Consider the following 16,413-nt stretch of genomic DNA (forward strand, 5'->3'; position numbering starts at 1 on the left):
CAGCCACCTTCTCGTCACACTACAGTGCCATAACTGTGTTAGCCATACTAATAAAACATGCAATTTAGAAAACTGTAGAAGCTGTAAAAACTAAGAATGTTTCAAGTACAAATTGTGAAATTAAATGAAAAAAATACCCATTAAAACAAGGGACACAATCTTTTCCTTAGTCTTTTTCCAGGAGGATGCATGGGGGAGGAGAGAGAGGAGTCAGTGGTCCTTGATGGGAGGGGAACTCATCTCTTTTCCTCAGTTTTGTCCCTTTGTTCCACTGCGGACTTCCGACTCCATGTCTGATTTGAAAAGAGTGAGAGATTTACCAATGTGACCACCCTGTGGAAGGGGGTTGTTGTTGTCCCTGTTCGGAGCAACTCAGTAACTAGCTGCACACAAGCGTGACTGAGTGCACAGGCGGGGCAATGGGTGCAGTCTGGTACCACGGTGATGCTACAATCAGATTAGTACAGTAAGCAATAGCATAGGGTTAGTGGAAAATTTAGAAGTACTCAAACATTTTTGACATAAAAAACAAAAACAAAAAACAATTAGAAGTAAATTATTTCATTAAACAGAAATATTGTTTTGAAGTAATATCAGTTACTTCATCTCTTTAGAATAATAAAATTGAATTGGCTCACTGACAACCCACAGAGTGGGTCTAAATCACTCACGTCTACATATCTAAGCCTAGGAGCCTTAAAGCTTTCAAAGTGAAACTCTGTCAGCATTTGTTTTGTGATTAACCCTTAAAATCCACTTTGCGTAAATTGGTCTGTCAAGTTACTTTTTCACATCAGCATCATGTCCCCAAGAAATCCCCCCTCCCTAAAGTGAATCAACACCTGGAGAAACGAGGAAAGGACAAGAACAGGCCGAGGAGGCTAATTTGCGCAGGGACTGAAGAGAGGGTTATTTGTCTTTTTCTTGTAATTTACGACTCTAATGATGCACTTATGTTACCCGCTCTTCCCTTTTTCTTACACCTTACCTACTTAAGGAGGAAATCTTGATTGGTAAGTCGATGCTATCCGCAGACTTAGGGATTTACTGTAGGTCGCTGGAGGCAAGTTAATTTCTTCTCACAGGGAAAAAAGCACAAAATCTGTACCTTTTTCTGAGGGCTTTCTTAGTTAGAGTGATGGAATATCTCTTTGTCTGCAATTTTGTTTAATTTCTACATAATACCCATTTTGTGATGTTTGTTCGATGTCCTTTAAACAAAGACGCTTTTATTGGGGCTCTTGTTCTGTTTTTTTTTTTCTCTTTCTCAACTTTAAGCCGTTGGTAGTTTTATTCACACATATTTTCTCTTTCCTTTTGAAACACTTCTTTTTGGTTGTTCCTTTCATATGTTTTATTAGTTTAAATGTTTACTTATTCAAGCAATACTTTGTTTTACTTTTTATTTAATTAGATTCTTTTGAACATTATTCGCATGCTATAAATTTGCATGATGTCTTAATCTTTCCTAGTTTCCTGTCCCAAAATAATTTCTTCTCTGTGTTTTGTAGGAAATTACATGCCTTTAGAGAGTATTTACAGTGCATCATTCAGGCAGCAGCTTGACCTTGTCAACAAAGTCTCCTCAAGTAAAGCAACAGTTCCTTTTTGTCTGCTTGCAGATTGTGCAGTCAGGGTCTGGAGGTGACATTTTTACCAAAAAGGGATTCCCCCCTGACACTCTGTCCAGTCAGAACAAAGGACAACAGGATTACGACTCCGGGAACGACACCTCCTCTCCACCTTCAAGCAAAACAAGCTTGTCGAGGTCAAAGGTCAACGAAGATAAAAAAGGCCTGTGTCCAGTAGAGTTGCCATCCCCAGAAAAACTGAAATTCACAGACTGTGATAATGCCTCTGATTCAGGAAATTCAGTGACCAGTTACTCTTCTCTGGGTAAACCTCTGCCCTTGGAAAATGGCTTATCTACAACCCTTTATAACAGGAACAGTCACAGGTGAGTGCTGTGTCATTAAGATTTCACACAATTGTGATGTGACAATCATTTGTATACCAATTCACATATACTCACATGAAAATAGGTACAAAGTATTTAAATTTCCTAAAAATGTGTTTGCTTTTTAAACCAACTAACCTTGTGAGATTTTTGTAGGCTACGAAGATGTATTACCACAATAATTAGCTGTAGCAGTCAATTAGGTTTAGTGTGGAACAGTCTATGAATGGACAGTTTCTAACTTAAGCTCACTTAACCTGGCAGTGAACCAACAACCACAAGCTGTGAGGCACTAGCAGGGAAACTGAAGCCTGGGATCTCTCCTGGCCCGAACGCAGCACCCTCCAATGGTCGCTCCAGAATGTACTCGAGGAGCAGCAGCCGGAGTAGGAGCGGGTCCTCTCTAAGCTCCAGACGTTCACCACGCTACTCTCGCAGCCGATCACTGTCCTCAAGGGAGAGGTTGGTTCTGCTTCGGCAGTGCAAATCAGTGTTCTCCTTTTCCTCGTTAATCTTAATCATTGCGCTCCGACATTTCAGGCACTTGATGTCCCGTGGATTCCCATTTGCACGGGTCCATGGATGGACTTGAACGAACTGAGCTCCTGGCTTTGTTTGACTAATTCTTGTCTGCTTGTCTCAAGGTCGTACTCCCGATCGCCCAGTTATCTGGCTAAGTCGAGGAGCAAGAGGAGTCTGGGGAGTGCAAGTTCCAGCCGGAGCAACAGTTATTCCAGATATAGCCCAAACAGGTAATGAGGACTCCCTATAGCAGTGATAGGATGCACTATGTGAAAAGCAGCAGAGGCGGTAAACCATGCCATTACAATGTCTTGTTGTTCAAGATACAAAATGAGAGTGTAGCAGTAACATTAAAAAAATCTGTAAATAAAGGTGTAATTTCAATTATCTACATCTTCAGTGTATATAGGTTTGACTTGCATATTGTATATTTAATGGGAGCAGTTGTGACAGGTTATTAAATACAGCAAAAATGTGATGTTAATAATTCTGTTTTAATGCTAACAGCAGTGTTTCAGGAGTCAGTTCTGTGTCCTCTTGTTTTGTTTTGATTCAGGTTTCGAGAGCAAGAGAGGGACCACAAGAAGCACAGTTCGTGTGATAAAGAATCAAAGCGTGGGAGGGAACGCCGTAGACGTAGATCCTACTCTCCCATGAGGAAAAGAAGAAGAGACTCCCCAAGCCACCTTGAGGCACGAAGAATCACCAGGTTGGTGTACAACTGTTAAGTATTCCAATGGTTTACATAATCTGCCCATTGTAATGTTATAAGCTTTCTGATTAAATTAAAACATTAATGAACAAACAGTAAATTGGACATAAGTTTTTTCTCAGAAAAAGAAGAAAAAAAAACACAAAATCTCTTTGTTCATTCTGAGTCCATTGAACTGATGTAAGCTTTTACATATCAAATAGAAGTGTAGTAAAACCAGAATGGGAGGATTTCCCAAATTCACTGTGACATAAATGTGAAATATCAAAAATGAAAGTCTCTGACAAATATTTTCACTACTTAATATGTAATTATTTCTGAATACAGTATCATCAATCGTCAAAATTACTGACTTAAGTGGTCTTTTGGCATTGCTCAACATAAAGGACTTACCCCATTCTTATTGGCTTGGGACTATATCTTTGAGGACAACATCTTATTTTTCATTTCATTATGAGTTTTAAAAGATTTTACTTCATTCACTAATGCTACTTTCTCTCTATTATAATACAGTTTTCAACTATTAAAAAGTTACTTTTAAAATAACTTTGAATTTATACATGCTCCTTGGAGATCTTGCTGATATTTGTTTTGTTGTATTTGTTGATATCTCTTTGTCAGACTGTACATGCTGGGAAAGGGGTGAGCCATAAGTTCATTCATTGACAGTAGCTTTTGAGATACTGGATAGCAAATAGCACAGCTTATCAGAAGGCCTTAATACATATACATTCATGTTAAAAGGCTAAAGTTAGTCTACCACTGTAGAGTGTCTTGCAAACTGCTTGTTTCAGCTGTTTTTAATCACTTGAAGTGGCAAGACAGCTTTAAACTTCAGTGCCGATAATCAGATTTGGGAATCACTCCAGCAGTTTCTCGTTTGTCACTGAACTACTGCTGCTACCCCAGAACAGGCAATTTGTGAATCAAAGTGTTGTGTCTGAAAGCACCTGTGGCACAACTGATTTTGTCTCCCGCGGTCCCTCGCAGCGCGAGGAAGAGGCCCATTCCCTATTATCGGCCCAGTCCCTCCTCCAGCAGTCGATCCACTAGCTGCTCCTCCTGGTGCAGTATCTTCACGCGCAGTCGCAGCCGGAGCCGGAGCCGGAGCCAGAGTTGGAGCCGGAGCAGAAGCCGAAGCCGGAACCGGAACCGGGATCGGAGCCGGAGTCGGAGTCAGAGCCGGAGCCGGAGCCGGAGCTATTCCACCTACAGAAGCTACAGCCGTAGCTCCTGGAGCTCACTCAGTGGGCACAGCCGGAGTCGAAGCAGGAGTCGCAGTCGCAGCTATGACTCTGTGGGCAGCTACAGTCGGGCACGGCGTTAGGGCATAGTCAGGCCAAGATCACCCTGTGGAGGACAAGAGGGACCCCTCCAGGCCCCTGGTCCGATGGAATGGGGATGGATACCAGATCATGCGCTTACATGACAGACAGCTAAAATAGAAGATATTGGCAATGTTTTCTAGAATCTTGAGTTTCTTGTCAACATTTTTCGTATTAGGACAGTGGCATCTGTGTCAAGCAAATGACTGTAGATGAAGAACCAGGAATGTATAAGTGTTTTTTTTTTCTCCCCTGCACTGTACTGTAGCTATGTTGAGAGGATGAATGCAGACTATTGCGGAGGTCTCTCCTGTGATGTGGCTCAGAGATATTGAAGGTCTTCTCATGATCCCTGGAAACACTCTTTTCTTCTCTGGGGTGTTCTAACAAGTCATGCCACCTTTTATCCCAGTAGTTTTTCTCCATTATCGGGCCTTTATCCTCCATGGTCATTGACATTCCTAGAATTTCAGTAATGCTGTTTCAACAGTGACTGCTGGAAGTAGACTTCCATATGCTTTTTAAAGGTCACTTAGTCAGTCTCTGTAACGCTATGAATAATTGACTTTTCATCATTTAATACAAATACCCTGTTTATTGATTTGTTCACACAAAGTGGCTGACTTTTGGCTGATGAGCGTTCGATAAACGTTTGGTACTTTGGTACAATCAACCAGATGCTTTCTCTAGGTTTTATATTAACCATTCTCTGCACCATTTAATGTAATTTCTTGATTTGTCTAACAGCTTCTTTGAGCATTTAGCTTCATCCTCTACTTCACAAGGTCTGTGGCTGTTCATAACTCCTTTAGATACAAAGGCTGGGTTCCATTTCAGTGAATACCGAGGGAGAAGAGGGAAGCCATGTGGTAAAATGGCCATTTTTTAAAGAGGATACTGGAGCATACAGCATATTCAGAGCATGACCATTAGGTATGTTTTCCCATTTGTTTTTTATACAGTGTGATTATGATACATTGGATTGTTGTGGCAATAACTGTTTTGAAATTGCTCCCTATCTGAGGAAAGGAAGTTAGCACTGGGCATTGTGTGGCTCATTTTTATTGTTTTTGAGGTTTTTCTGAGCATGATTTTATGCATCATATTAATTATTACTCAAGAATCATTGTATCATTACAACCACAGCCACAATCTTGGCTTCAAAGGAAATATTTTTCTGTGGTGAAATGTTCCTGCCCATTACTTATCCTCTAGTTGATCCCTATTGCTGTGCTGCCCCATTCTCCTTTTTGTGCTGAGAGGCAAAGCTAATTGTCTCCTGTGACAAATATCAAGGCAGCAAGGGGTTCCCGTGAGAGCTCCAGGCAAGAGCAGTAACACAGCTCTTTAAACTGGGGTATAGGACAGACCATGCATCTATGAGACTCTACTGTGGATTCAGCTAGTGAGTCCCATCACATCAAACCCCACTGACCTAGATATGAAACACGAGGTCAGCCTTTGTTGTGATTTTATTAACCTACTTCCTCTCTGTTATATCTCTTTGAGGAACACCATCATCTCCAGCCATTTGAAGCTGAGAAGTGAATGGTTTTGACTTTGAAATACTAGTATGCTGTCTCCTTATTTATTACAAAAATGAAGCCCTTTGCTTTTTTTCTCAGCACTTTTTTTGGAGGTTTGAAGTATACTCCTCATTAAGTTCAAAATGAGCTGGTATTTCAAAGGTACCATGCACGTGTCTCATATGTGTTTACATGGGCTATCATTTCCCTGTCTAGATGAATCCACTAAACATAAAATGAAGTTATGTAATTATTTAATGCATATTTATTCATGTATTTATTGTTTGTGTATTTATTACTGATTAATTTATTCAGATGTCTTATTCATGTGTAGCACTGCAAAATTGACTGCTGATACTATGCTACTATTTATTTATCAGTTGTCTGTGACCAAAAGTTTACATTAGCTGCACATTAGATGAGATGACATTACTTGGTATTCTCTTCTCTTTTACTTGTGTTCATGGTTTGCATATAATTATCATGTTCCTCAACTCAAAGTGAATGTTCCCAAACTCTGTTAGGTCTATCATAACTACAAAGCAAAATCTGCAACAGTACCTTAAGTCAATTATCTAATAAAAGGTTTTTTTCCCATAATTTGCACGGTAATTATCATTTTAAGTTCAGAGAAAAAAAACAAAAAATGATACAATAAAGTAACTGCCTTAAATTTGGTATGGTCAAGATTATAAGGGATCACAAAACTAATTTCATCAGTAGGTGTAACTGCAGAAACTGAAAAGGATCTGGCATTGGCACAATGACAATACCAATTTCCACTATATCCTTTTCCCAGATAAAAAAGGCCATATTACAGTATATTAAGGAGATGTATTAAATGTTCATCTTACCAAGGTGTGCTCTCTATGCATTGTATATATTAGGAGGACAGCTAAGACTTGTGACTGATATTAATTTATTGTATGTCCAGCAAGTTAGAAGATTAGAGGGAATGGAAAATAACTGCAAAGAAAGCTATATTTCAAAGTAAAGTAACACAATGCTTTTTGAAGTGGATTACCTTTATTTGCTTTTTGGTATAATGTGTAAAAATGTTTGAATATGAATATGTATATTTAATGTTGTGTAAATATGCATCAGTATAACTAAAGGGAGGGAGGATATTTATTTTCTTCTAATGTGTGTGGTACATTATATGATAAGTGTGAAGAAATTATATGGGCTGATTCTTTTTGGTATGTAGATAGTCCGCCTGTTTCGTTGGCTCAGTAGACATAAGCCCAGTAATTCTAATAAAAGAAATCAAGAGATTATCTGAACAAATCTTCCATGGGTTTACTTGGATCTATATAATAGATATATAATATGTAATGAAAAACCCCAAAAGTCCCAAAATCAGTCCCAAATGCTTTGACTGCATTTAAACTGTTGAAATAACTACATCCAATACAATGACACTTATAATATGGGCGCAAAATTACTTGGGTTCAGAAGTGTCTGCTAGTCACTGGTGATTGTTTTGACAAAAAGCTCTTACACTTCAGGGCTGTATGTTTTTCTCTGACATCTTGCATCACCTGCATTAAACCCAACTTCAGGATGGTGATCAATTTACTATATTATTATATGGACTCCCCAATATAAACATTTCCTAAACAATCTAAATTTAAATGTAATAGATGTAATAATTTCACCAATTATTTCATTTCATTATTTTGGTTATAACTAATAACAATACTAACTGCAAATATTTCAAGCACAGTCAATGACTTCACCAATATGAGTACAGGAAAAAAAAAACTCAGTACTGTTCGATTGAGGTTGTAAAAATAAAAGGGAGTGTTGTTAAATTATTACAGTGATTTTATAGTGCCTAATACTTCTCTTTAAAATCAACTATTTTTTGAGTATGTATTGATAGTCTGAGTGTACGAACATGTGTAATGCATCTGAAATGGGTTACCTTTTTTCTTATTATTTGTTAAATATTGGATGATGTTGAGGTATGTTATTGATGAGTTGGTTGCAAGCCACACCTCACAACATTTTGTACCAACAGTAAGTGAAATGACCATGGCCTGTAAAACACAAAGCTGTGGTAATTAGTTGAAACTCGTATGAGAGTGAAAACAATAGTCAAATTGATAATGATAACTCATTTGAGGATTAGATATAGTGACATGATCGCCATCTTGAGGCCGGAGGGATCAAGGCAGGTGAAGTAACGACGCAAGAAAAACGCATACCCTACCACTGAAAACGTAGTCAATACCAAAATTTGAAAACTGTATGATTGCGTTAAATCTCATTTACCATGTAAGCCAACAAATGAACCTAATATGAACTCAACTGTTGATCAAAAATACGGATGCATTTCTTAAGTGTGTCAGTTTAAACTGAATTTAAATATGTGTTTATAATGTGCCCATCAATTTCCCAAAATCTTGCTTGTACTTCATATGGAATCCCCTTCAAATTAGTCTTCCTCCTGGATCTTGTGAGCCTGTAAAAGTCCTCAATAAAAGCTATTTGACAATATCAACTCATATTTATTCAGTTTGTATGTTTTACTCATTGTGATGTATAGCAATGTGTTTGCTATGAAATGTGCTAACTTTGGGCGATCTGCCTTTAAGACATACCAAAGTAGCTAGCTAACTATTTGTTTTAAGGGAAAACGCAAGTGTGTCACGTTGTAATAAGTTTTGCGATATAAACCCTTACAACATGTCATAGGTACTTACGTGTTTGTACGATTAGGAGACGCTGTTTTATTTGGACAGTGACATCACGTTTGTATATGACTTTTGCCCAGCTCCTGGCCCTGCTGCCTTGAGTCCATGTCTATTAAAAAGCTAATGAATTACGAGGGTGGGACGAGTCTCTGTGTGCTGGCTTTCCAAAAGACAGACACGGTCACTTGCTAAACTTGGACAGGGAGCGTCGCAAACCCCCCTGTCAGCTGTTGCGCCGCGCACATTCTATTGAAGGCGTACAACCCAGACCCATCGCCTTGGGGATGCCCGTTATATAAAACGGTCAAACAACCTCTGGTGTTTTCCAGAAAACGTTTAGACTACAAAGAGGAAGCTCCACTGGACTTAACAAGTACACTTACGTGTATATATAGACCGCATTAACTGGAGAGTCAATGTGTTTACTGAGCTTTTCGGGAAGAGAAAGGTGGCATTTTATATTTTCTATACTCTCCGGTAAACTGAAATACGCAGGTGATATAAGCTTCCTAAACTTGGGCGTAGCGAATAACAGTTTTTAAAAAACTTAAAAGAAAGTTTTCGCTTAGTTCTTCAGGCGAATTAAACAATGGCGGAAGGAGACTTCTACCCCATGGGCAGCAGACAGAGGATGTCGAGGGACCCCTTCAGAGATCAGTCACTTGCTTCTCGCTTCATGGATGACGACTTTGGAATTCCGCCTTTTCCCGATGACCTCTCCATGGACTGGCCGGGCTGGGCTCGACCTCGACTGAGCACTCGATTGGGCTCGCCCTGGTCGGGATCCATGCGTTCGGGTTTCCCTCGCTCGTCCACGGGTGTTACCCCAGCCGCTGGGTTCAGCTCAAGGTACAGCGAGCCCCGCAACTCACCCGTCACTGTCCCCGGCGAGCCATGGAAAGTTTGTGTGAATGTACACAGCTTTAAACCAGAGGAGCTTAACGTCAAAACTAAGGACGGCTTTGTAGAAGTGTCAGGTGAGTGATCATAGTCGTGCATAATAATACAAGCACTGCGGCTAATACCAGGAGTACTACTATTAGGATTTATAATAATAAAACAATATGCATTCTTTATTTATTCATTATATTATATTATATTATATATTATTATATGATATTATATTATATTATTGTAACAAATTTACTATGCTCATGAGGTTTTTATTATTGGCTGAGTTCTGGGGCCTAAGATTAGAGATGTTTGTGCATTATGGGAAACAGGAGTTATAGCCAAGAGGACAGTACCATTAGTCCTGCCATGTGCTTTTTATAACTACAATTTTGGTATGCCAGATGGGTCACTCAGTCACAGTGCTGAGCCCGAAGGCTCTCCAAATGACTTGACCTCGTTCTAAAAGTGCACGCCATAAAATCACACATACAAGTCATGCAGTCGAAATACTTCACACGTGAGTCAAGCGTGCCACTTCTTCTCTTTCAGAGGGCTGAAAGAGAGATCATGAGGCGCAACATACAAGCTATATTTTGTGACAAATGTTCAGTTCTGGCCACCGTGTCCCCAAGTGGTGCTTTGAAATGAATAGGTTCCGAGATGGCTTTCTGTGAGTAGAGAACACAGACGAGAGTCACGGAGCACCGGGAGGCTAAAACCTGTTACGGAACCGTTCTGGAATGCGACGTCGTGTTCCGCGAGGGACTAAGAATGGGACCGGAATGAATTGTGCCTCACCAGTTGTGTTCTCCCCAGAACCCCCTCTCTAGCACTTTCCACTGTCAGCGATGTCACCGAGGGGGTTTAGGATTGCAAATAGCCTGGCTGACAGAGGGGCGGGGCTGTTTTGACATTTAGAAGCAACAGATAGAAAGAAAGCAGCTGCACAGCGTCACCATGAGCAATGGCTTCAAGGCAGGTTCTCTGCCATGCATACCTCACCCTGTTCAGACAATGTCTAACAGCTCATTTGGAAGTACATATTATTCAAAATTAAATCTATACTTAGTTTTATAAAGGGAATAATAATATGTACAGCCCCCCATTAATGTCATCAGATGAAATGTAGAAGCAGAACTGTAGCTTGAAAGGAATGAGTGAGGTCTTCATGTATGTCATAGGCCATTGCGTTGCCTCTCAAATGCCTCTCAAAGCCTGACACTTTCAGGGAATCCAGAGAGCTTATCAGTACTGCCCTTTATTTAAACCTTAAGTTGGAAATGTGCACCTTTAAATGAGTCCTTCATGAGGAATAGGTACATATTCCAAAAAATGAAACACAAGCAACCCCTCTGTTATCAATACATAAATTAAGTGATTATGTCCTGGAGTGAGTGTCTTAGCCTTGTCGATTTAATATGATTTTGTCTCTATGCAGGAAAACATGAGGAAAAACAAGAGGAGGGAAGCATTGTAACCAAAAACTTCACCAAGAAAATCCAGTGAGTATCCAGAAACTTCTAGAAAGACTGGTGAATGTTGCTCACAGGAATACACTGCATTACTCAACTTTCCTATTTTAGGGTACTGGTCATTAATACCGTTATGTTTGACAAACAAGCAAAATGATCTCTCTTTTATCATAGATGAAGATTTGCCCTCCATTCAGGGGAACTGTTATTGATTCAAAATTATTGTAATATTTTCTTTTGTACATGATTATAGTGTTTCATTTTTTCCAGAGTCACATAATCGTTGAAACAGAGATTTAAACATCAATCTAAAAGATAAATATTAAAAAACAAAATTTCTTTGAATAAGCAAATGTCTTCTAAAAGAAAATAATTTTTAATGTTAGGAATGTTAGGCTGTGTTTATTTGTTTGTCAAATTGACCTTAATATACGCTCATCGTAATAATACACATAGGTGGCATATTCCATGTCCGGGTATGGTTACTCTTTGTTTACGAAGAGTGCAAAGCACATGAGTGTGTTGCCACGCTGCCCTATCCTTTGATTGGATCACAGAACTTTGAGCGACACTGCTAATCAACAGCGTGGGTGCTGCCTTATGAGAGTGTCACTTCAACGCTCTTAATTTCCTGCCCTCTAATTAGCAGGCGCCTGGCCCATCCCATCAGGGCTCCTCATATCACGATCCCTGTAACTGGGGACGCTTCAGATTCTGTCGACATTCCAGCAAAGCAAAACCCGAAGCAAAAGACTGTCCGACATGGGCGTGTATAAATAACTGTCCTCAATACGCAAATCCGCTGGCTGTGAATGCTCTGTGCATTCACCCCTCATGCTGAGCAGGGAGCAGACAAGCTCTCTAAGCTTTATAAAATAAATACAAAAATAATGTGGCTGTTTATTTCCGAATGGGCTGAGAGGAGGGTTCAGTGAGAGCTTGCTAGAGTAGTTAGAGTTGGTTTTTTTTCTATTGAACTGGGGGGAGGATAATCACTGTTGTTATTGCTATTATATGTTACCTTTTTTGGAACCAACATATCAAATATGGTCCATTATTGAATCATCAAGAGTATTTTTTATTGCATTGTGTCTTCTCAGTAGGTGGATTGGCATTGTTGCTTTTGCCTTTTAAAAGTCAAAGTGATAGACCATAATGGCGCCTGACCGTTTCGGGTTGAGTCACTCTGTCTGCCGAATGGCCTCTTCCCTTTCCCCTCCGCTTCTCAAGCTGTGTTTCACTCTCTACAAAAAAGCATATTGGAGGTTTTTCTGGCAGTCACACAGAATTAATGTAAGCGATAAAAAACTATGGCCAGAGGTAAACAAAATCCAGCATCGGACAGATAAGGTCGCGGCTGTGTCCAGTGTAATAAGGTGGCTGAGTGATGTGACTTTGCCAGAGAATGATGACTTTGCCATGCAATGTTTGCTCTGCTGAAAGGCTGTGGTTTTAAGCTAGCATGGCTCAAGCAATGATGTATGTATTTCTTATTCCCTGATGCCACATGGGAAGGAAATAATATTCTCTCTCCCTCGCACCAGACTCTCTAGGTATGCATCTATGTGTAAGGATTGTGGAAGGGCTGTGCTAATTAAATGGAGGGTGGGCTTGAATTCTGAAATGGCCCCAGAGTTTATTTAAGCACCTCGGCAACTTGGCAGCTTTTACGGAAACTCCGGCAAGGCCTTATTAGGCTATGGTACTTGACAAAGCCCCAGCAGTCTTTCTCTCTCTCCCTCTCTCTCTTCAGCTGTTTCAACCAGCTATGTCTTTTGAAGCTCTCTGGTATGTGATTTGCTTTTTTATTCTGTATAGGATACACAGAATAATATGATGATAGATCTTATGGGGTCGGGGATAATTTATAGATGAAGATTCCTTTGCAATGCAGATCTTACAGATAATGACTCACACAAATGATTCATTTGAATTCATCAATAATGTATTTGAATAGATATATGAAATATTAACACCATCACTGTAATTATGTCTTCATCTAATTATGTCTGTCGTAATAAAATAAGAATGCAGAGCTTTTTGTATGAAGCACTGCAATGCCACAGATAAACACTGTTCATATCCCCATTGCTGTTTTGACAATTTGGGGATGATAAAATAGGTGTGATATCCAGTGGATTTATGACGCATAGAAACATAAGGCAAGTGGTTCTAAAGGAAACAAGATATGAAGCCAGCTGGGCAATTAAAAGAGAGGACATTTACATGGTTCACACTACCTCTTTTTGTGGTTAAACCTAAGACAATCCTGTAAAATCTGACTTTAATGGTATCAGTTGGAACTCCTAATCCATGTTCTCCTTTTTGCCATGTTATTTATCATATCTAAATTTTTACTTTTAAGCTTTTTACTTTTATACTTCCTCTCCCTCTCTCTCTCTCACCGCACCCCCCCCCCCCCCCCCCTTCCAGCCCCCACCGTTCCTCAGACAAAGTTATTATTACACAGCTTCTATTACTCTGCTCACATCTGTAGTTCTAACAAGTCTGAAAATCTTACAGGAGAGAAAAAAAGAATTTTCTCCATCATGAAATTGGCTGCTGCTAGTCTTATGAGCTGATTAGAATGTATGCTGATGGAAATTTCAGGTGATAAACTTACCATCAGGCAGCAATTGGTAATTGGAATCAGACTTTCTATCTGCATTCTGCACCTAGAGCAAGTCTTTTTTTACCCACAGCAAATGATGCCGCCGGAACATTTTAATGAAAACCAAGACATAAATTTAAAAGTTATCTTCAGGCTTTGGAGATTCAAGTTTGGAATGAATTGCAAATACATTTGTGGCATAAATTTAAAGCTGGATCTTGAGCCAAGGTGTCATAGTCGCAGCAGCAAAAATTTTCCCCTCACGGATACCATCGGGCTCGGTATCATCTTGAAAGTCCTTTTAGTACACAACATTCGACAAGGTGTCAATCAAAACCACAGACTCTATGGAAAATTTTGATAACTACTGCTTTGCAGGTTAGGGGGTTGTGTAACCTCTGGCAGTTGTGCCAAGCGTAACACAGTTCTCTTACTGGTTTTGGTAGTTTCACACCTACTCTCCCTCTGTTTTCCAGAATACCAGTGGATGTGGATCCTCTCACAGTTTTTGCCTCTTTGTCTCCTGAGGGGGTCCTCATAATTGAGGCACACCAGACCCCCCCTTATTACCTCTACAGCAGTGAATACCCCAAAGACAAGGCGGAAGAGACGGAGCTCAAAACTCAGGAAACCCCTGTGGCTTAGCAATGTGAGTCTCGATGGGACACGGGAACACTGCAGGCCCCCGTGACATTTAGGAACTTCCCACAGATTAGATGAGCACATGTCTGTTTGCAGGGTTTCGGGCCTCCTACATGAAAGTCAAGCTTAGACCTCCCTCGGCACAGATTGCTAAGGACTTTGCTTCATCCCCCTACAGAAATCCAATCAGTTCATTGTACTAGAATGCAGCCTGCCTCAAAGGAGCTAGCTTCCGGCTGATCATGACAATACACCTCAAGGACAAAGGGAACCGCTGGATGATCCCGTGATGTTGAGTGTGGGCCCCTTTGGCTGAACAGGAGTAAACATACTACGGTAGCTGGTTTTCTGCATGCGTCCGCCCTCTGTATAACACATCTTTCATCATGAGTCACATGATGCAGACCATGATGCAAATGGGCTGATTAACAGGGTGTTGTGTCTGCAACGTGTTGTGTCTTTTCAAGGTTGTGTTTAACCACCCAAGTCTGCCTTTGTGGATTTGCTCAAAGGAGGCAATGCAATATGATATTAAAATTGATATGCAAGTGTATGCACCTCATCTAGCAATGGGGCGAGTTCTTATTCTGACAAGTTGGAGAGTTTTATAGCAAGCAACACCTTCAACCATAAGAGTTTGTGATATGAGTATACCAATGTTTTACCAACTGTAAATAATTTGTTTTGAAGAAAGCCATACATCAATTAGTTCAAGTGAAGTTATAGAGGTCTTACAAACTAGTGTTCTTTGCCTTTTTTTTACTTGTACATGTTAAGATGATGTATGTTGTGAAAAACAAATTTTTGACAGGGCTGTACCAGATGTCTTTATAATGTTTATGCAATAAAACTTACTGTTGCTTCCCTGCTCCATGTCACATCTGTGTGTTTTGTTCTGTGTTTAGAGCCTTTCAGAGGTTTTCCAAGGGATGTGTTTTTTTGCACCACAGCAGTAACTGGGGATTTGTAAGAGGCTTGGTTATGGTGCTGTTGCCTCACTGTCATAATCCCCTACGTGATGAGAGAATGCACTCATTCCTACGCACCAGTGAGCCTTTGACAAACTGTAGACCTAGACTCTTTTATAGTGGCATATTGCTTAAAATGTTTATGTTTATGTATATGGATATGGTCTGTAAGATTTTTGAAACTCAGGGCAAGGAGATGGAAAAGGTGGGATCCCAATCTGATTTTAGGTATAGAATGAATTGTTTTGAACAACATTGTTTTATTATGAGGCATCATTTCGTGGTTGAAATAGTTGTGCTTCCTCCTAACTGTGTAGTAAAGTTTACTTGTGTGTAATATTTACATCAATTGCACTGTCTCTGGGAGGTTTATACCGGGAGTACAACAGGACATGCTAGCACTGGACTATTATACCAAAGTTTCTAGTGTGGAGAAGGACTGCTTTTAGCTCATCATATACCCTTTTAGGCAATATGTATTGTTCATATTTTATAATCAAAGTTAATGGTTAACTTTATTGTTTATTTTGTGAATAAACTGATATCAGAATGAGTTGTTTTCTATTATACAAGAGCAGTCTCATTGCCATGTGCAAATTATTTATTAGTGCTCCCAGGTGACAAGGGTACAGTACAGTCACCTTAGACTAACTTTCTGGGTCATTTCATGCTAGCGCTGGGACAGTTGGCCGGCGAGGAGAAGGGCAGAACCAGGGAAGCTGCAGATCAATTGATGAAGCCCCAAACTCATCATAAGTGTTTGGGTGGCCCCTTTACGTCCTCAGCCTGCTGCATTTGCTGCGCTTCTGGGACACCCACCTCCGAGGTCTGGGGCTCCTGGCTAGGAGGCAACAGTGGATCTTGAGCAGGAGTGGCCTCTTGGGGCTCTTGCACAGGTTCTCCAGCAGGTTCCTGTTGGGGACCAGCCTCTGGTGCTGGGTCACTTGGCTCACCCTGCTCACCCTGCTCGCCTATTCCTACATATGTGGAGGTCTGGATCCCCTGTTGCTCCGAGGAATCTTCTGACTCCTCTTCCTTCCCACCCTCCTCTTGGGAAGATTTCTTTTCCACTTTCTGTTCAGAAC

The 16,413-nt window shown here is 40.3% G+C and overlaps 2 protein-coding genes across 3 annotated transcripts in view; both read left to right on the forward strand.

The window, feature by feature from the left end:
* srrm4 (serine/arginine repetitive matrix 4) overlaps window positions 1-6,283 on the forward strand; it is a 57,108-nt gene extending 50,825 nt beyond the window's left edge. Inside the window, exons 9-14 of one of the 2 annotated variants that reach the window (XM_036526746.1) lie at window positions 1,623-1,957; window positions 2,222-2,419; window positions 2,602-2,709; window positions 3,036-3,188; window positions 3,813-3,833; window positions 4,182-6,283. In XM_036526746.1, the coding sequence (XP_036382639.1) occupies window positions 1,623-1,957; window positions 2,222-2,419; window positions 2,602-2,709; window positions 3,036-3,188; window positions 3,813-3,833; window positions 4,182-4,518 (1,152 nt within the window). In that variant the 3' untranslated portion in view covers window positions 4,519-6,283. The remainder of the gene's footprint in view (window positions 1-1,622; window positions 1,958-2,221; window positions 2,420-2,601; window positions 2,710-3,035; window positions 3,189-3,812; window positions 3,834-4,181) is intronic. The other variant, XM_036526748.1, reaches the window with a different exon arrangement.
* Window positions 6,284-8,922: 2,639 nt separating this feature from the next.
* hspb8 (heat shock protein b8) lies at window positions 8,923-15,234 on the forward strand. Its single transcript, XM_036528005.1, has 4 exons — window positions 8,923-9,718; window positions 11,074-11,137; window positions 14,195-14,367; window positions 14,539-15,234. Exons 1-3 carry the CDS (start codon window positions 9,331-9,333, stop codon window positions 14,361-14,363), a joined length of 621 nt encoding a protein of 206 aa, XP_036383898.1. The 5' UTR covers window positions 8,923-9,330; the 3' UTR covers window positions 14,364-14,367; window positions 14,539-15,234.
* Window positions 15,235-16,413: the final 1,179 nt, after the last annotated feature.

The sequence above is a fragment of the Megalops cyprinoides genome, chromosome 4, assembly GCF_013368585.1.
Source record: "Megalops cyprinoides isolate fMegCyp1 chromosome 4, fMegCyp1.pri, whole genome shotgun sequence".
Lineage (NCBI taxonomy): Eukaryota > Metazoa > Chordata > Actinopteri > Elopiformes > Megalopidae > Megalops > Megalops cyprinoides.

Excerpts from the sequence above, each read along its gene's own strand:
- hspb8 (XM_036528005.1), top strand. The coding sequence starts at position 9,331 with ATGGCGGAAGGAGACTTCTACCCCATGGGCAGCAGACAGAGGATGTCG. Across the intron at positions 9,719-11,073 it reads CGGCTTTGTAGAAGTGTCAG|GAAAACATGAGGAAAAACAA; the intron begins GTGAGTGATCAT and ends GTCTCTATGCAG. Across the intron at positions 11,138-14,194 it reads AACTTCACCAAGAAAATCCA|AATACCAGTGGATGTGGATC; the intron begins GTGAGTATCCAG and ends TCTGTTTTCCAG.